Raw genomic sequence first — 21,603 nt, 5'->3', positions numbered from 1 at the left:
GTACTCTATTTCTTTGAAGAATTTCATTGATATTTTTATTTAAATTGCCTTGAATCTGTAAATTGATTTGGGCAGGAAGGCCATTTTGATAATGTTAATTCTTCCAGCCCATGAGCAGGGACTATCTTTCCATGACTTGTGTCTTCTTCTGTTTTAGCAGTGTTTTGAGTTTTCCTTGTATAGATCATTCATCTCTTTTGTTAGGCTTATTCCCCGATTTTTAATTTTGAGGGGTTACAATTATAAATTGAATGGTATTTTTTTAAAAAGATTTATTTATTTATATATACAAGAACTGCAGTGTAGACCAGAGGTGCAGGGTTGAGGAGGTGAGACAAGTGGGGAGTAGAACAGGCAGATGTACTTAAGTATACTGCTAATGGGTGAAGCAGGTGAGACAGGAGAGGTCTGCTGTGCCATATGGTTTAACATCCTGGCTGACCAGGGATTGAACTTGTGCTGCAATAGCTTGTGATAGCTTGAAAGTGCTGCTTTTAACCCCTGTGCCACCAGGGAGACCCCCAATAAATGGGGTAGTATTCTCAATTTCTTCTATTTGATTCATTGTTTATATATAGGAAGCTACTAACTTTTGTTTATTGATTTTGTAACATGCTACTTTACTAAACTGGTTTATTGTTTTAATTAGTTTTTCTGTTGATATTCTAGGATTATCTTTTATTTGGTATCATCTTCCTATAATGATAATTTCACTTCTTCTTTCTGTATTTGGATTCCTTTTTTTGTCTTTCTCTTGCCAAATTGCAATACTATTTTGAAGAGCAGTAGTGAAAGTGGACATCCTTCTCTTTTTTCCGGTCTTAACATAAAGGCTTTCAGTTGTTTACCATTAATAATTATGTTATCTGTGGGTTTGTCATATATAGATTTTATTTTTTTTCCTGAGTTTTTTGAGGGCCTTCATCATAAATGGATATGATCATATGGTTTTATTATGTGATTTTTTTTATTAGCAGAGACTATCTTATTGTTTACTTCTCTGTATCTAATATAATGTGTTTTTATTTAACTTATTTATTTTTTACATATATTTGACATCATTGTTCATTTTTGTACAATTTTTGCTTTCTCTTCTCAGGTATAGTCCCCATGACATTTCCACCATCAATTCACCTGTGCACTGTCATCATAATCGTTTGTGCTCTTCCATCCCAGTTTTGATCCCTCTCCCTCCTCCACAGTGCAGAATGTCTCTGATTTATAGTGGCCTGTTAATTTTGTTTGTTTTTTTTATTTATTTTCCTGACATTTCACCAAGCATAATCTTTTCCAGCTCCATCCATTTTGCAGCAAATTGTATGCATTTATACTTTTTGATTGCTGTAGTATTCCATTGTGAATTAAATGAAGTATTCCATATGACATCTTCTTGATCCAGTCATCTATTTGGGGAAATTTGGATTGTTTCATATCTTAGCTATTGTAAATAGTGCTGTGATAAATGATATTGAACATTTTTTTCATATTCTTATTGGACATTTGCATTATGGTTTTGATTTCTAGTTTCCTGATTATAGGTGATGCTGAACATTTTTCATATACCTGTCGTCCTTTTGCATTTCCTCTTTGGAGAAGTGTCTTTTACACATGTACCACACATACCACATACTTCATAAACTCCATACACATACACAAATGCACTATATTCATCGCATATATCACACACACCACATCTGTTTCACTCAGGCCCAAGAATGATGGTGGTGCAATGGATTTGAACTTCCATCAATTTGAAAATGACTTGTACCTTCCCCAGATATTTTCTAAGAATATTAAGTGAAGTAAATAATAAGGAAAATGAGTGGTCTTTCTTTTTGGTCCTCCCCAGAACTGAAAAAGCTGTTGATGAAGGCCTGCTTATTAATGTACAGTTCCAGAAGGCCCTTGCAGAGCTTGCAGAGCTTGATGAAGACCTGGAAGGTGAGAACTAGTGACCCTATACTATAATATTAACTTGTATGGTAGACTTGGAAAATTTTGTTTTCCCACCATATGCTGCATAACCACCTGTAGAAGAGGTCTGCAGGAGAAATTGAAGTTCAGGTTGGAGAAAGCCTGGGTTTAAGGGCAAGCACACAAGTGACAGAGCTCCCCACACCAGTTTTCACTGGGCTGCCAGCAGTACTTTGGAGATTCATAGGCAACTGCTGGAAACCTGCCTTGAACAACCCTGATTGTACATTTTAAAAAGTTTTATATACACATTATGGGACAAAAGACTTCCAGCACCAAAATGAGTTAAGGAAACATTGAGTGACACAAATAAACAGGTTTCTTCCATCCCTTCACTTGTTAATATTTGGTATATCTCTCAATGTGAGCCCTTTATGGTGAACATCTGATTACACTATTATTCTATGGGTATTGACTGTCACTTAATCAAATATTAAACAAGAAGAAGGAAACAGGCCACAGAACTGGTAAGGGGTTTTACCTGATTTGCTGTTCACTTTTCTGTCGTAAGGATATGTGCTAGCAGAGTTGAAAATGTAAATCAACCATTCTGTGTCCCTCAGTTATATCTGCCTGTCTTACTGCTTCATTTATTTCTGAGATGTACCAGATTTGGTTACATGTCTCTTAAGAAGTTAAAGTGACGGCTCATTATCCCGTGTGGTTTGTATTGCATCTGGTGAACAAGAGCAAGATAATACCCAAGCCTCAGTTCCCCTTCCTGGTTTCATGCCCATTCAGTGTTTCCAGCGGACTTAGATTTAGATACCTATTTTTTTTAAATGGAGGATTTTCAGAGTGCTTACTTGAAACATTATAGACCCACACACAGTTTCTCTGTTCAATAATGAGAATGGAGGCTCTGATTCCAGTCATATGAAGATTACAACTGAAATACAACTTTAAAGTATGTAAATAACTTGACACAAAATAACTTTCCCTTACACTCAGGGAACTCAAGAAACTGGGTGTAACTGTACTAAGTGGTTGGTGTAGGAGTCATACAGGTGTCGCCAGTTTGTGATCTATGTTTGGATTTCTTTGCAGAAATAGAAGAGAATTATGAAACAGACACCAGTTCTCTAGCCAGCAACATAAAAGGTGTGTCCAGTCACTGTGCACTGGAGACCATAATCCCCAAGAGTGATGCGGATGCAATCCCAGTCACATTTATAGGGGAAGTTTTAGATGACCCCATGGACTCAGGATTGTTATCTAATAAAAACAACAATGCTGGTTGTTTTGACCTGGGCAGTACCATCAGGGGAACCCCCAAGCCTTCATACCAGATTGAGCACAGCCAGCAACCTCAAAGAAAGAGGGAAGAAGTGCCTCATCTTGCTCCCTCCCATCACACAGGAAAGGAAATCAAGTTGTCCCTACCCAACACCCATAAAGATGTGAACCTGACCAAAATGGAGCCTGAAGTGACTTCTGCTTCCAAGCAGAATACAAAGGAGCAAAGCCAGGAGCCAGGTTTTGCCTCCAGAGGGAAGACACAGGCCATAGAGATAATAAAGTCACAACCAGTGAGGGAACAGGAAGGTGATAATAAGAACAATGTTTCAGGACTGCCATCTTGGCACCGGGACCAAAACCCAGGGGGAAGTTATGGACTTAAATATGGCCTCACAACATATAAAATTATTCCTCCAAAGTCAGAGATGAAGTGCTATGACAGAGGTGTATCTCTCTCAGTGGGAGCCATCAAGATTGATGAGCTGGGGAACCTAGTGAATCCCCACACCAGTGGGGGCAAGACCTTCACCCAGACATCACCAGCTCTGGAAGCAGAGAACCAATCTATTGGAAAAATCAAAGAATTCTGGAGGTCCAACTCTATGGAAAAAAATTGTCAGCCCATGGAGTGTTCCACTAAAAGGACCTCCACACTTACCTCTGCCACTCCAGAAAAATCACAACAAAGCAGACTCAGAGCAGAACCCATCTCTCCAGAACCCAAAGTGATGATGCCCCAGCAGCAGCTGACTCACCACAAAAATGAAAAACAATTAGAAGAGAGAAGTAACCAGCCACCAGTGGCAGCCACTTGCCATGTGAAAGTTCCAGCGAAAGTCACAGAAGTTCCAGCGAAAGTCACAGAAGTCCCCTTTCTTAAGCCCCAAAGAAGGACATCCAGCCAATATGTGGCCTCTGCCATTGCCAAGCGCATAGGGCCCCCCAAAACCTCTGCCAATGTGGTAAAGAAGTATGATAATGCTGGGAAGACCTCTGAGGAGAGAGCAGCAGAGCTAAAGGGGCAATCTGGGGCTGTGAAAGATGGTTCAACCTCTATCCCATCTCTACAGCTACATAAACAAAGTGAAGAGTCATCCAATACCAACAGGGAAGAATTGGCAGTAGGCATCCTACCCAGAAAACAAGTCGGTAGCTTTTACAGAAAGCTGTCTCCACAGGACAGTACTGCTGATACCCACAGAGGAGCGTGTGTCCCATCAGTTACATCTTCCCAAAAGGCTCATGTATCTATGGGACAGAGCTGTGATTTCAGTGGGAAGCAAATTACAAGTGACCACAAGGCAGGCTCAGCCTCTGACCCCAAGTGCATGCTGAACAGCACGAATCCCCCTGCTCCTCACTCAAGAGATGATCAGACGCTTCGCAAGACTCAAGTGAATGGTACCAGGTGTGTTCCCTTCCGCAGTGAGCCTTTTAATTCCCCGGAAGTGTCCGGCACCAATGACCATACTGGACGAGACCCACTTGATCAAGAGAACAAACAAGACACAACATGTACAGGCGATGGTGCCTTACAACCCACCATCTTTGGGCCAAAGAAAAAATTCAAACCTGTTACTCAGAGGCCAGCACCCAAGGACACATCTCTGCACAGTGCCCTGATGGAAGCTATCCATTCAGCAGGAGGGAAGGACAAACTTCGAAAGGTATACATGGCAAGCACGAGCCTTTAGGGTTTGGACACTCCTAGATGCTCCAGATCTAGATTCTTAGAATAGTATTGATGGGCCAAAGGGCAAGGGTGTAAATAAGGTTTACAGATTTCATTTTAAGCAGGAATCTGTTTTACTGTGTTTGGAGTATTTGAATGGAAACATGTGGTTCTTGGCTTATATGCACTATGCTTAGGCTTCTGGCTATCTGGAGAAAGGTATCACCAGTAAGAGTCTATGCTTGGGCCCAGAAAAGTGGGGCGGTGGGGCTGAACTATCCACATCTGGTTCTTGAATAACGGAGATGTTCAATGAAGAATGGGGTCAGGACCACTTCTTTCCTATATCCTTTCTCCACTTACCTAGACACACAGCACATTGCCATTGTGTGTCTTAATTGCCATATCATCCTGAGAACTAGGAGCATTTCCTCCATTTTTTAGATGAGGCACAGCCACCAAGAGTTCAAGTGATAGACCCCAAAGTCACACAGTTGCTGGGAACCCAGGATCTCATCTCCATATGTGGGCCCTAAAAGCACATATCAACTCCAGAAGGCAAGGATGAAGAACAGGAATGACTTGGAATTAGGGGGCCATTGCCAATGCTAATCCACATACATAAGCTTTGACTTAATACAGTATAAAGTCAACTGGACCTTAATTGACATTTCTGCCTTCTAACAGGGAGTCTGTAAACTCCTACTGTTAGTTACAGTTGTCTTTTGTACTGCCTGACAGTATTTCTCCATCTTCTGTGTGAAATGTGTTAATATTCTAGATAGCAGATGACACATCAGGGAGAGGCTCAAAGGAACCATCCTACTCAGAGACAGAGAGCGAGCGCTCAGCACTGCTGGCGGCAATCCGAGGACACAGAGGCACCAGCAGCCTACGAAAGGTAAGAGAGGGCTTTCCAAAGTGAGATGGCTTCCCAGGCCTACTCCTAGCCAAACCTCCAATTCTTAAGTCGATGGGGAAACCTACATAGGGTGGCCAGACCTACCCCAGGAAGAGGCATTGATGGATGGCCATTGAGAAGCAAGAGCCACAGTCATCCTCCCTTTCCCACCTGCACATCTAATGCTAAGAACATTCCCAAATTCCCTGTACACCAGCATGGCTTCGGGGCATAGATGACTCAACAGCTAAGAAGTGAACCATCTTCCCCCTGGAAGGAAGTGCTATACCCTCTAGTGTACTTTGTTCAACCTCTGAGCCAGCATGGACTAAGTGTGGACTGAGTGTGGAGAACCATGGAATGTGCTTCCCTGCATGGCATCTGAGAAACCAAGTGACAGGTGCCTTACCTGCTTAATTGAGAGCGTGTCCCACCCAATGTCACTCAGATTGGCTTGTGTAGCTTCCGGTCTGCCCTCACTTGCCAACCTGAGTATAAGACACCAAATCCTCCCTCAAGGATGCCTGGCTGCCACAAGTTCAGGGATGGTGGGCACAAAAATCTTAGGAGATGCTGTAATTTAACCGTCTTGTTGCTAGGTGTCATCCTCTGCGTCTGAAGAAGTCCGGAGCTTCCATGATGCCTCACTGTCTTCAAAAGGGGCAGAGTCCCATGGGCTAGAGGACCCTAGTATTCAACCTCACCTTCCATTGCCACCTCCATCCTCTGCAGCCACTGGGGCTCCCTCTGTGTCCAGGACGGCAGTCGGTGCCAGTGCAGGTGCCCTCAGTGACCTAACAGATGCCAGGCAGGCCTTGATGGATGCCATCCGCTCAGGCACAGGAGCCGCAAGATTGAAAAAGGTGATGGAGAGGGACTGAGTTTGGGGGTTGGTGTGGAGGCACAATGAAAGTGGAGAATGCTACCTGCAGCATTGTAAGGGTGGCTGACAATGGCATGTCCCCAAAGATGCTCACTCATGCAGGCCCCCATAAGCACCCAGGGATGAGGGAGTTCTCTACCACATTCCCAAAGCCTGAGCACATTCCCACCACGCAGCACTGATGTCCAGGGACAAACTAAACATAAGTCTGTGACATGTTCTGTAGGGCATATGTCACCCTCAGGACCATAAGCTGAACAAAGCTGCCAGCTTGGTTCTTGGTCTTCTTTTCCTCTTCTTTCTTCCTCCTCTTCCTCCTTCTCCTCTTTTTTTTTTTCCCCCAGCAACAATGTTTGAATATTATCAGTTGGAAATCCCTTAGGCAGATCACATGCTTTCTCCTCCTACAGTTTCTACTTCTTTGTGTCTTCTGCTGGTCTACATGTTTGTCACCTGCCTAATCCTTTAATGAAATGGATTCTGTTTGACCAATTAGTGTTCCATATTAAAAAGAGGCTGAGGTTGCTTGACTTTTGAGAACTGTTGCAATACAAAAATGCTCCTGACCTCTCCCCTGATCCATTGCTTGTGGTAATGGGATGTTACACCATTAATGAAAATGATTTCCAGATCCTGAACTTAGATTTCATGTGTACCTGAAGAAGCAAGTGCTAGGATGATCCTCATTTTATAAGCAAAGTAAGAAGACAACCTGAGTAATGTGGTCTTATATCAACTGGACTCAGATAGGGTTAGTCTTGAGTATATAAAGTGCTCATAAGTAGTATCTGCTCTGCTGTACACTCTCTGGGGCAACAGGGATTCCCTGGACATTGGGCCACATTCACACAGGGCTGTAGAGACCATGAATAGGCAGCTGGCTCTCCTCTTCCACTCAGCATCTTGTGTGGTGTAGAAGAGGGGCCCATACCCCTGTGGGAGCAAGGCCCTGAAGGGCAGCCCCCAGGAAGCCCACAGATACCCATCTCTGTCACCCTACTTGAAAACAGCTTGAAGATGCTCCAGGGCCACTGTTATATCGCTTGGGTCAGCCCTCAGAGCTTATCTGAACAAGAGTGAGGATTCCTAGTGTGGCTATGGAGATAGATATCAAAAAATCACATAAGGAGGTTGCTAGCCTTTTTCACTGGAAGCCAGCACTACCTCAGAATGCTGGAATAAGAAAACATCCTTGAGCAAATCACAAGGGACATATTTCTCACTCTTTCCTTAAGAGAGAACAGTTAAATTTTTTTTGAAGACCCTTGGTTTTCTATATACATTTTTCATTTCTATGGAATTTACACATTGAATCCAAATACTTATTTTATGTAGAATGAGAAAGTGAAGATTTTTGAATGAGTCATAAAAATGAAACCGTATGAATTCTTAAGACATCAGCACTGTAAGTTCAACCCCAAACAGTCTCTTTCCTCTAAATGTGCCACAAAATCAAATTTAAAGTGCCGTTATTCAAAAGCTGTTCTCCAGTTGCCCCACTGCAGTCAGTTGTCAGCCTTGATAGTTTGTTTAGTCCTTGGTACATTGGTGGGCTCTAAAATTGTTTCTCAAAGCAAAATCTGTTACTGATCTACAGCCTGAGTCAGAATGGGGATGTTAAGCCTAAATATGCACAATCATCAAATGTTTACCAACTGACTCTACATTCAAGCTTCAAAAAATTATCTCACCTGAGCTTTTGATGTATTTTGATTAATACTGATTGTAGTTATAAAAGGTTGAAAAACACCATTCTCATTTTTTATATATGCCTTCTTGTTGAATGATTGTTGGATCTTTTCAAAATATATTTTACTTTCCCAATCTTTCAGGAGATGTGAGGAGTCTAGGATCAGAGAAATGAAAAGTATTACAGCCAGGATGTGGTACATTTCTGCATTTCTCTTCTAAAGTGTGTGCCACTGTCTTGCAGAAAGAAATAAAAAGCAATGTGAGAGTTGTCTGGAAGGTTGGGGGATGTTGTGCTATGAGAAAGAAAATGGGGATATTTGAGGGCAGTGAAGAGTGTGGGAGTAACATGGCCATTGGAACAGGCTTCTTGCTGTCCAGTTCTGACTGTCCCAAGGTCAGGATGTCATTTCTCACAATCTCATATTTTTTTCAGATGCTTCAAATGCATCCAGAAGCCCAAGTTTGTACTGTTTCTCATATTAATCTAAGTACTGTGATACGCCTTATCCATCTTGGGTAGTTTAGGTTGTAAATATTCCACTGGCACATTTGATGTTAGATGTTTAGGAGACAAGATCAGCCTTTTTTCTGCAGCAGCATCTGATCAGCATCTATCAGGGACACCGAGTCTGGGCCAGGTCACCCCTGGAACTATACATTTATTCCTGTTGAGGCGTGTACTGACTTCATTTTTAATGTCTCACCCTATTATTTGAGTGGAACAGTAGAACTGTGGTGCCAAGGGACACAACGGCAATTCACACAGTAAAGGTCAACTGTGTATTTTTCTAAGATGCCTGGAGAGATGGCCCTCTGCTCAGCATGGAGCATAGTGTGGAGGTTTCTGTTGACCGCAACAGTTGTACTTTGGTATATGTTATAGCGCTTGAACCTCAAATCATTGAGCTTTGTCTCTTACGATATTTAAACTGTGTTTCACTTGGTGTTTTTTGTTTTTTGTTTTTAAGTTATCTAACCTTGAGGAAAATACAGTAAATGTGGGGTTCTGGGACCTGCACTGTATGTGTAGGCTCTCCCTAGCCTACACATTCTCCCTCTTCCTGGCTATTCTCCAGGTCCTCAGACAGGATGACTGATGACTGAGTGTTACTGATTCTGTCAGGGATGCATGAGGGCTGCAGGTGTGGGTCAGGGCTCTCCTCCCTTTATCAACCCATCTCTTCTGTCATTGGCATCCCTGTCTCTTTGTGTTCACTAGGAACCCAGCCTCCTATTAACCAGCATGGCAAACCCACTGTTAGCAAGAGTGCTGGTCATGCTGACAGGGCTTTCAGGGATGTGGGACTTTGAGTGGCTAACCTCAGATGGATGATCACTTTATCTCTCTTTTTTTTTTCTTTTAAGATTTATTTATTTATGCCTGCAGAAATGGAGTATAGGTCAGAGATGAAGGGATGGTGAGAGGATTCACCAGAGACAGTGTGGGGAGCAGAATAGGCCGAAGTACACTGCTGAGGGGAAGAGTGGGCAGGTCAGGAGAGGTCTGCCACGCCATTGTGGGTCACCTCCGGCGCCAGGGATCAAACTCATGCTGAAGTGGCTTTAGCTTCTTAGTACTGTGTTTTAACCCACTGCGCCATCAGGCAGGACCCGATCACTCTATCTTAATACAGAAGTTTACAATGACACTAATGCTGCCTATGTTAAAATACAAAACACTGACCCAAAAGGAACAATCACTTTAAAAATGAATTTTTCTCCTCATCTATATTTGTGATTGTCAGAATAATGCTAGCCTCCCATCTCTCCTCCAGCTCAGTAAGAATATGCAGCACGTTGTTCCTTCCTCAGGGAGCACTCTCCCGGAGTAGCCTGTAGACTTACCCCAGTACTCATGTCTTCCATCCATACAGTCCTTATTCGTCTTCACAATCCTGCCTGTGTTTTAAGGCATGATTTGTGAGGTCCTGCAATGTTTGCAGAGCACCCTTTAAGTAATCTTTGTTTACAGTGAAGACATTCCCATGTCCAGCCATTATTCTGCAGCCATTTCCTGAGAACTCATCAGGACCCAGAACTGTAACAGCTGCTGCATAAAGGAGCTGACGGGAGCATTTATCTGTCCTGTCAGAACTTGTAAAGGTGTGCTGTTTGTTGTTGCCCATGGAGACTTTTCACAAAGTTAGGGATTTGATAGAAGCCTCTGAGACATCTTCCTTATGTATGATAGCTTAGCATGAGCTTTGCCACCATCCTGGATGGAAAGGCTTCCATTTCACAGCTGGAAGGCGGGGAGCAGACAATGGTGGAAAGCCACCTGTACCTAAAAGGCCCTCCTCTCCCTGCTGGACCTTAGTGCTATGCACTGTCTTCCATGGCAGGGATTTAGTAGTTCTGACTGCACAAATGTTATGATGTTGACAATAGAAATTATTACACCCAACACTATCCCCATAACACCCAGGAGACCACAAGCCAGGCCAGAAAAACAGAAGTAGCAGCAAATTTATTTTCTTCTAATCCTCAGTGTCTTGACTTGTAGGTTAAAGAAATCCCAGTTTCAATGACTAGGGATAGTACATGAAAACTAAATGTCAGCAGTAATCCCATCACACGTGGATTCTAGCTGCTCCTTAGCCTTTGATATATTCGAGTTAAATTGGAATAGTTCAGAGGTACAGTCAGTTCTTTCTGCTCATTACAAATCTCCCAGATAACCACAAGGAAGCTATTGTGAGAGGCCACCTATGTAGTGACTTCCTTGAAGTCCTGTTCCTGAAAAGCTATATCCCTACCTTTTTACCAGCTATTTCCTCTTACCCTTTGTGCTTCTGGATTACTTCAAATGCTCACTTTCTAGGCTGAATTATGTCCCCCTGTAGAACCTCATATCATAATGCAAATCACAGCTCACGTTTCTGTACAGTCCATGTTGCTGTTGTGCAGTGATTGTCTCTCTATCATATCCTCATCTTCAGCACATCAGCTTCTGGGGGTGCCTAGCAATCAAGAGAAAGAAAAGACTCTTTGATATGTTTCCTCACCCTCCAGACCCAGTGGCCTCACTCAACTTGGTGATGATGTGCTTATAACATATTTATTTCATAATCATGTTCAATCTTGCCAACAATCCACTTCAATTTAAAATAAACCACCTTCTTTTCCTCTGAGTAATAAAATCTTGAGTCCTCCATTATCATCTGTTCCCAATTGGTACCATTAACCAGTGCCTCATCTGTCCAGGCTAGAAGTAGAACTGAAATAGACAATCCTACAACTCTCTGATAATTTCTTCATTCTTTTTTTTTTTTTAAAGATTTATTTATTTGTACATAAAGAACTGGGGTACAGGCCAGAGGCTCGGGGCGGCGAGAGGCTTCACCAGAGACAGAGTGGGGAACAGAACAGGCAGATCTACGAGGTACACTGCTGAGGGGAGCAGCGGGCCGGCCAGGAGAGGTCTGCCACGCCATGTGGTCACCTCGAGGGCAGGCGGGAATCGAACTCATGTGGTAGTGGCTTTAGCTTCTCTGTGCAGTGCTTTAACCCGCTGCGCCACCAGGGAGGGCCCTCTTCATTCTTTTTTAACCCTAGTTTCCTAACAGACTGTTCATTTTACTCTTTTCCATGTAAATATCATTCTCCTTGGCAAAATAAAACTTAGTAACTATGAGGTTTCTTCCTTCATTGATTTTCTTCTCACCTAACAAAAATAAAGAGGGATTTCTGGGAAAAGCCTAAAACCATGGGGAGCCAGAGTCCAGAGTACCTCTCTATAGTGCACCCCTTTCTCAAGAAGGTGCTCTTTTCTGTGCACACACTTACCAGGACACAGACAGGCTGATGCTGGTCCACTAGTCATGGAAGCAGACACTTAGCTGTAGAAAGATCCCTCATTACATTTGTGATTAACTGTACTACCAGCCTCTCTTTTGTTGAATTGTCTGGGCAGGTTCCTTTTTTATATCAAATTTCCCATATAAATATTTTCAAATCTTATCAATCTGCTTCTGAAGTCTCCACCAATCCATACATCACTTGCCCCTTTAATTCCCTGTTAAGATTTACCTTAGCAATGTGGAACTATCTCCTAAAAATGGCATCTCTCCAACTGCCAGGTTTCAGGTGACTTAGGTTTGCTGGAGCCATCTCCTGCCATATCCTGAACCTTTATTAGAGTTGCCATCTCTACACAAACACTAGAAAGCTTGGTGACATAGTTGTGGTGATGTGGCAAGGGTGCCCACTGTGCTCATCTCTGCAGTGAAACTTGTGGTGACCCTGGAGGGATGTCAGTACCTCAGACTTAGAGGGGTCTCAAGTGAGGGAGGCTCTCCTAAAACTCAGGCCAAGTCTTACTCCAGTGTGTGGCTCTGAACTTTGCATGCATTCTTGTGTTTTTCCTAATAACTTTGCTAAATGATGTCCTTCATATTGTCATATTTTTCTAGGTTTTATTGAGATATAATTGACATACAGCCTTGAGTAAGTTGAGTGTGCGTATTATGAAGACTTAACCAAAAAAGATAATAGCTGTGAAGGTTTCAATAGAATTTTTAAGTCATAAAACAAACAATACTGAAATTCGCATGTAACCATCAAATACCTCAAATAGCCAAAGTAATCCTAACAAAAGGAGAGGAAGAATGGTGACATCACAATACCAGAATTCAAAGAATATACAAAGCTTAATAATCAAAACAATGTGGTAAATATCCCAGTGGCATAGCCCACTGGCCACTTCAATAAATGGTATTGCAAAAACTGATTATCTGCATGTAAAAGAATGAAACTAGACCAGTATCTCATACCATACTCAAAAATCAACTCAAAATGGATTTGAAAAAATCCATAGGTGAAAATACATAGGTGAAAACATTGGCAAAACAGTCCATGATATAAGCTTTCATGATTCATTTGTAGATTAGTCATTTCTAGCAGTTAGGAAAACAAAAGAGGATATAAACAATAAGGACTACTTAAATTTAATTTTTTTCTTTTTTTTACAAAAGAGACTGTAACCAAAATAAGAGATACCCTACTGACTCGAAGAGTGTATTTTCACACAATACATCTGACAAGGGACTGATATAAAGATCTACAAATAATTCAGTCAAAGAAAACAAGTAACCAATAAAAACATGGGCAGAAGAGCTAAATAGACACATCTCCAAAGAAGACATACAGACAGGCAATATGTTCATTGTCACTTTTTGGCAGGAAAATACAAATCAAAACACAATAAGATACCACCTCACAATTTTAAGAATGGCCCATAACAAAAGACCAAAATCAAATGCTGGCAAAGATGTAGAGAAGAAGGAACCCTCTTAAACAGGAACTGTTCCAGCCCATCTGGAAAGTGATGTGAAGTTTTCTGAAAAGATTACAGATATATATGCCATATGAACTAGCAATTCCCTCTCTGAGATTTCTATCTGAAGGATACAAAAGCACTATTCTGAAGGGAAACATGCATTCCCATGTTCATTGCAGCACTATTTACAGTAGCCAGGCTGGGGAAGCAATCTAAGTGTTCAAATACAGATGAATGAATCAGGAAGGTGTGGTATATAAACACAATAGAATACTAGTTAACTATTAAACTATTGAACAAGATAAACTCTTGCCATTTGAGGCAACAGGGGATCATATTAAGTGAAATAAGTTAGGAGCAAAACAAATTCTGGATTTTGCCATTTATATGTGTAATGTACAGGAACTAAACAAAGGGTCAGATAAAGCTGATTTAAGAAGTAGCCCTACAAAGCCTAGAACTAAGGCTACCAGGGCAGGGAGAGGGGAGCCAGCAAAAGGGAGCAAAGTGGGGAGGAAGCACAAGGCTGTGATGGTAGACTCTGGGTGTATTTGGAGTAGGTGCGATCTGGTAACAACACCTGAGGGGGATAATCCTGTACTTCTAGTACAATGATGTAAACTAATATTGCCTCAGTAAAACAAAGCTAGTACTAGGAGAAGAAATTGACAGTCATGCTATTGTGTAGAGGAAAAAGGCCCAGATGATTAATTTGACTTTGAGAAACTAAGAAAAAAGAGCAAACATTAAACCTAAAGTAAACAGACTTCAAGGACATAAAAAAATAAAAGTAAAAAAAGTATAAGTATAAAAAGTATAAAAAAAAAGTATGTTCTCTGGCAAGACCAATAAAGTTGATAAACCCCAAGCCAGACTTCTCAGGAAAAAAGAAAACTCTTTACCAATATCAGGAAGTAAAGAGTTAACATCAATGCAAATTGTAAAGGTGTAAAAAGGATAAGAACATACTGTGAATTTCATAAGAAAATACTGTGAATTTTTATGCATTAGATACATTATTGGAGAGACACAAATTAACAAAGCTCACTAAGGAAGAAATAGATGCCCCAAATAGTCCCATACTTATTATTGAAGAAATTTAATTTGAGGTCAAAAACCACTTACCTTTACACACACACACAGTGTGAGAGAGGGAGACAGCACCACACACAAACTACTTGGCCCAAATAATTTCTGTGGTAAATTCTACTGAACACTTAATATTTACCAAACAGAACATCCAGAATTTTGGGGAAATGTCCATGAGAATTTTCTGAGGAGGTGAGTTAACTTCCCAGCTCATCCTACAGGAAAATAGTGCCCTGATTCTAAAACCATACAAAGCTACTACAAGGAAAAAAAATAGTGTTTTTCATGAGCAGAGATGAAAAAGACCTAAATAGGAATTTATTCATCAAATCCAAAAATATGTTAAATGATAGTTTGACATGACTTAGTGGGATTTACCACATCAATGTAAAGTTAATGTTTTGAAAACAATTCCTCATATTAAAAAACATAAAAAGATAATCTCAATAGACCCATGAAAAGTTTTCAATTCAACATCCATTTATAATAAAAACATTTTGAAAAGTGGGATACAATGAACTTTATCATACTGATGAAGGACAGCTAATATAGCTAATTATAAGATAATGAATACTCTCCCATATCAGCAACAACGTAAGAATATCTGCTTTTACAGCTTCTATTCCACTTTGGTTCTAGCCATTGTAGCAAGGCAAAAAACAAGTAAATAAAGGAGTGAAGGAAAGGAAGGAAGGCAGCCTGGTTGGTAAGACAAGAGTGTCTACTTACAGACCATATGAAGGTCTGTTTTAGACACCCAGTGGAATCTACAAAATAGGTTTTGAATTTAATAAGTCAGGTTGGCAATGTTAACAGAATACATATTTATAAATACAGTTGTATGTCTAAGTATTAGTAATAATTAGAAGTCCTAGAGCTATTAGCAGTGAACAATTAAAAATTTGAATTTTTTGAGATGTTTGAGAACGTGAAAAATATTAATTACTGAGGGGTATATTTAACCAAAGATAAGTAAAACCACAAAAGTTTTCTGAGAGGATTTCAAGAGGACCTGTATAAGTGGGTGGATATTTGTTATTCTGAAAATTATTAAGTATGCCTGTGTCTTGCCCTCCCTCACCCCACCATGTAGTATAATCCTAATGAAGATTCCTGTAGGCTTTTTCTAGAAATTTATAAACTGTTTATAAAATCCATGTCAAAATGCAGAGAATAGCCACAACTACACTGAAAAAGAACCAAGTTAATAGACTATCACTTTCTCATTTCAAAACTCATGATAGTGCCATAATATCAATATGTGGTATTGATATCAGATAGACAATTGAGTCCAGAAAGAGACTGACATGTATGGAAAACTGATTTTTTGATAGAGCTGGAAAAGGCAACTCAGTAAAGTCTTTTCAAACTTTGTATATTCTTACCAACTTTGATAACATACCTCACACCCTGTAACTCTAAAACTGAAATATTAAACTCTTAAGAATTATAAAAAAAAAAAAAATGTTGGCTTAGGAAAACATTTCTTAGATTTTAAAACCAAAAGCACAATCAATAAAAAGAAGCCTGATAAATCGTATTTCATCGAAGTTTAAAATATCTACTCTTAAAAAGAGCGTATTGTTAAAAGAATGAAATTAATCAGCCCTATTCTACAAATACATATAGGCAAAGCATATATCAGATAGAGTACATGGATTCAGAATTCATTGAAAGTCTTCAGTCACACGAAAACCATTCAATAAATGGAGAAAAATAACTGCATAGCCACTTCATCAAAGAATCTATACAATTGCAAATAGGCACATGAAAAGGGGCTTCACTTCTGTAGTCATTATGGGGAAGTTACCACCACAATGAAATGCCACTAGGTATCAACTCAAACGGGCTTAACTGTTTATTAAAATAACAGTGTGTGGCTAAGATGTAGAGTTGCTAGACAATACAGTAAGTAAAATACTTACAAACACTGATAGACATCTATAAACACTTGGGGCTCTGAGATTAAGAGGGAGGAGAATGGACAAGGAACCTGAGGTGGGGTAAAAGTAGATGTACAGTGTTGTACCCCACCCATGAGACGCACCACCGAGAAAAAGATCAGGCCACCGCTTCAACAGCAAAAGCAACTTTAATACATATCAAGCCTGGACCCGACCACAACCAGCAACATCTAATTATCAGGAAGGGTCCGAAGGAAGGGGAGCACAGCTTATATAGCCTTTTTGGCGCACAGGCCGGGGCAGTTTCTGATTGGTTGACCTTGGCAGTTCCTGATTGGCTGGCCTTTACATGCTTACTATGTATGGTATGGCTGGCTGTTGGCCATTGTGTTGCTCCCCTGAAATGGCCAGATCACGTCCCTCCCACACGTCAATCAAGAGGAATGCCTGCCCCTCCTTGAAAACTTGTATCCACATAATATATTCATAGCACTTTTGTCTTAATTGTTTAAAACCGGAAACAACCAGTATTCATCACAGAAGAATGAAAAATTGCAAGGTATCTGTAAAACGAATTACTCAGCAATACCAAGAATATTGATACATGCAACCGCACAGATGAAATTCAAAATTATGCTAACTGAAAAAAAAAATTGAGATACAAAATATATCATGCCATTTATATAAAATTCTCCTAGACGAATTATAGTGATAGATAATATCAGTGGTTTTCCAAGGATGGGAGGAGGGGAGGAGTAAAAGGAGATGAGGAAAGGGGAGTGACAGATATGTTCATTATCTTGATGTGGTACTTCCATGAGTATATACACATATCAAAAGATACATATTTTAAATTTTAAATATGTGCAGTTCATCCTGTTGAATAAAATCAGTAATAGTAAGTACAGTTTTTAAATATTTCCCCCTATCTATTCCAACCCCCATAATTAATTCTTTGGGTATAACCTAATTCTTTGTTACTCTTTAAAGCAAACTTTCTAGATACACTGTCCACCCATGCTGTTCCATTTCCTTGTTATTCATTCATTCTACCACCACACCCTAGAAACTGCCCTCATCAAAGTCAACAATGCTGTTTGGTTCTTAGACAATAATCCTTTATTCTACAGGTTTTCAAAGGTCAGGAAACATTGGGTAAACTATTAACAGCATGCTAGTGACATTTTCAAATAATAGACTGAATGTACTTCAACCTATAAATGCACTGTTTTCCTGTTTGTTAACTTCTTGGACCTTTTGTAGTAAATTTATCATGCTTTTATTTTTTCAAATTAACAAGTAAAACATTGTTTTGAAAACAGAAGGACATAATAGTGGTCGAGCATTTGAAGAAAACTCTCTGGAGCTCTTAGTGGTGTTTGCTGCTTCTGAAAAACAGCAACCATGCTCCTGATTTATTTCCTGCTTCTGGCGCCTCTTCTATCCCCAAGCCTCCACTCTGGCCCTGAAGTTAGTTATATTTACTCTCTTCTCTCCCAAATCTACTCATTCTCCTTAACAGACATTATCACAATCCATACTCCAACAACTCCAACGACCTAAAATTCTATCTCTATCCTAGACTTGTTCTGTGCTTCCAACCTGTGTCTTTATTCCACAGGCTCAAACTCAGTAGGTCCAGAACTGAGTCATCTCCCCAACTGCCTTCCAGGCCCCTCTCCCCATCCTGAGCTGCATTTCAGTTGCATGTGGAGATGACTAACATCCAGGAAAAGCTAGTGGAGCTGGGGGTTGGTGTGCCTGTCAAGACAAAAGGCAGGTTGTGTTGAACAGCTAGGTGGTCTAGTGCTGTGCTTTCTATTCAGATGGGTTCAAAAGGGTTACTACTTCCTGTACTTACTTCTGAGCAATCTAGGATAGTGGCACTCATACATCACTCATCAGGTAAAGTTTTGTGTGTTTTCTTTAAAGTAAAGTTTTAATGAGATAACATGAGCAGTGCCTGCAGTGGGACCTGGTATATAGTAAGCAAACAGGAAATAGTCTAAGGGCTAGTTGTTAGTGCTCAAAGAAATCTGTTTGTGAACCTGAATATTTGCTTTGATAACAAAATGAAAAAGTATGATACAAGGCGCCCAAGTTGCAAGTTGGCTTGATTAAAATGTGTTGAACTCAGTGAAAATAAGGTGAGAATTCCAGTGTTCTTTTTGCACACTTTTACATGAAGCATTGCTATTCTTACAAATGCTGTTTAATCTTCCCTTGTGTTGAAATATTTCCCTCAAAATTGTACAAATCAAATTTTCTGCAGTTCTGCTGTCTCAGGAGAGTGAAAGAACGAACTACAATTGGAATGGATAAGAGGAGAGGTGTTGAAAACGCAAAGTTTGAACTTTCTTAAAACCTTGTGTGTTTGCTTTTTTTATTCATGTAGTAGTGATAGTAATAGTAATAATAATAATGGGCCCGCAGCAAATTCATAGCCCAGGAATGATGTGAAACCATCCTGGTTTGTGTCTAAAGTTGCTCCCACTTCAGCTGTTAGGACTTGGAGTCTGATTGGATTGGCCTCCCAGGACTCAGAGCAACACAGCCTTCCCAAGAGATGGTGTGAATGCTTCTTCATGAAGGAGTAGTACCTTTCCAGAAGGAAAGGGCATTCCATCCATAGAAATGCCACAGGCAGAGACTGACTCAGAGGAAGGAAAGACCAGGGGCACATCAGAAAGACTCTGGATGCCACAGCAATTGGCAGCTCTGGGAGAAGAGCAGGGACCTGCAGACATAGCATAAGCCTCCTTAGTTGCTCCTTCTCTATGCTCTCTTCTGAATGCAGAAGCCAGGCATTGAAAGTGCTGAAGCAAATTTGTGTTCCAGGGTTCTCTCCTTAGTACTATAAATAGGATAGGTATCAGTTTAAAAACTTGTTATTGGAAGAGTTGCATTGTCAGGAGATAGATATGTACATAGTTTTTGTTTTTGTTTTAAAAATTTATTCATTTATTCATATAGAACTGGGGTGCAGGCCAGAGATGCGGAAGGTGAGAAGATTCACCAGGAACAGAGTGGGGAGCAGAACAGGCAGATGGACGAAGTACACTGCTGAGGGGAGCAGCGGGCGGGTCAAGAGAGGTCTGCCACACCATGTGGATCTCCTCTGGGCCAGGCGGGGATAGAACTCATGCGAATTGGCTTAAGCTTCCTAGTGCTGTGCTTTAACCTGCTGTGCCACCAGGGAGGGCCAATATGTACATAGTTTATAGCCCTGAGTACCCTAGTTCCTGATTGACCACAGACCCCAAGTAACAAGACTCTTGTCTTCATGCAGGTCCCCTTGCTTGTGTGAATCATCGGTAAGATCAGAAGGCAGAAGCCCGCCTGTAAGATGCCCACAATCACTACTCAAAGATGCCACACACCAGCGTCTGGAATTTGATGTGCTCCCTTGTCTACAGGCCAATACTCAAGGCATTGACTGTCAGTCTTATGTAACCTTCCAAAGCAGGGAGTCTGTGCTGCTCTGCTGTGTGGCTTGTGTGCCAAGGAAATGTATTTGCCTCTGAATATTTAAAATTGCCAATACACAAGTATTGTTGGCAGGTTAATGGGAATATAAATGTTGGTGCCCAACACTACCACTTAATTATGCTAATTGGCAAAGTATACAGTCATGCCTTTGATGGATTTGGAACCTGATAGCTTTTGTCACATACTGTTGACTAAAAACATGTAGTTGTATAAGATCTTTTGAATCCACCCATATGTGTGTGTGTCTGTCTGTATGTATGTATATACATGTCTGTGTGTATGTCTGTACACACCCAGGGGTGAGAAATCTCAGTGGAAGCAATCTGAATGTAATATGCTACATGCTGTATATGTTTTAGTAGTAAGAAAAAAGAGTTCAGAGACTTTTTCAAAGGTGATTTGTTGAGTAATGAAATTATTGGAATTTTTTTTCCTGAAAACTTTGGGATTAAATCTTCATGGAAGTTTTAGAAAATCAACTATGATCACCCAGAATCATACATGATGTACTGACAAGGGATTTCTGAATTCTCTAAAGGCAGGGTGGCTAAAATCTGAATGACTTTAGAGTGGACACTGGTACTCCACTTGGACAGCTGTCCCCTTGGGCTGTGAAGTAGAACAGGCCTCCTGGAGCGGGGCAGTATGCAGAGCCCATAACCTCCCTGGGAGCCTCAGCAATGGTGAAAGAGGTCAAGGGGGTGGGGGAGGGGGGTTGAGTGTCTTTGTATCACCAAAATCAAATCAATATTGTGCTAATACTTCGTGATTTGGTTTTGGTCTTGATGTTTTTGCCCTACAGATCAGTGGCTTCCCTATTATCATTCGGCAGGCTTCTCAGAGCACCTGGGATTCAGCCCCCAGTATTTATAATGAAGTTTAACTACTAAGCAGTAGTTTTTCACATCTATCTCTCAAACATTTTGTTATACTGAAAAAGTTCTTTCAGAGATTAATAGAAATCAAGAAGAGTTTGTGAAATAAAGTCTCAATCTTAATGAAATAATAAAAATTGGTAGATCGGTTTAATGTTTTACAACTAGTTCAGATACAGGTTTGAAGTAGAATGGAATCTTGACTCTGAATCATGCAATTAACTTCACTTTCCTTGGTGTGGCGGCAGCATCCAGCCAATCGCTCTGATCCTCACTTTCCCTACTGTTTGTCTTTAGTGCCACAAATAAAGGAAAATGGTAGCCATTGTGTGAGTTTCTTGTTTGGATACCTTATTCCCAACTAAGCTCTATTTATGACTGCCAGCTACTCTCTGGGCATAGTCACTGCACATAATACAGACAAGAATAGCAGCCCACTTGGAGTTTATTACAGAGGGGACAGACCACAAACAAAATATTAAGTATATGTAGGTGCCGATAAATGCTATTGAGGAAACAATCAGGAAGAGTGATAAAGTGATATTTGAGGTAAACCTCAAGGAAATAAAAGAACAAGCCACAGGTGAACATATAATTAGCAGAGAAA

At 40.7% G+C, this 21,603-nt stretch overlaps 1 protein-coding gene across 1 annotated transcript in view; it reads left to right on the top strand.

Annotated features, from left to right (window-relative positions):
- The window catches only part of COBL (cordon-bleu WH2 repeat protein), a 227,681-nt gene extending 206,372 nt beyond the window's left edge, over positions 1 to 21,309 (top strand). Inside the window, exons 11-15 of the mRNA XM_012733951.1 lie at positions 1,850 to 1,941; positions 3,022 to 4,880; positions 5,667 to 5,806; positions 6,544 to 6,649; positions 19,922 to 21,309. Of these exons, the coding sequence (XP_012589405.1) occupies positions 1,850 to 1,941; positions 3,022 to 4,880; positions 5,667 to 5,806; positions 6,544 to 6,649; positions 19,922 to 19,939 (2,215 nt within the window). The 3' untranslated portion in view covers positions 19,940 to 21,309. The remainder of the gene's footprint in view (positions 1 to 1,849; positions 1,942 to 3,021; positions 4,881 to 5,666; positions 5,807 to 6,543; positions 6,650 to 19,921) is intronic.
- The last annotated feature ends 294 nt before the right edge of the window (positions 21,310 to 21,603 follow it).

This window comes from Condylura cristata, unplaced genomic scaffold (genome assembly GCF_000260355.1).
Source record: "Condylura cristata isolate star-nosed mole 26May11 unplaced genomic scaffold, ConCri1.0 scaffold00044, whole genome shotgun sequence".
Lineage (NCBI taxonomy): Eukaryota > Metazoa > Chordata > Mammalia > Eulipotyphla > Talpidae > Condylura > Condylura cristata.
Note: the sequence above shows the minus strand (reverse complement) of the source record. Positions and strands in the feature narration are given on the sequence as shown.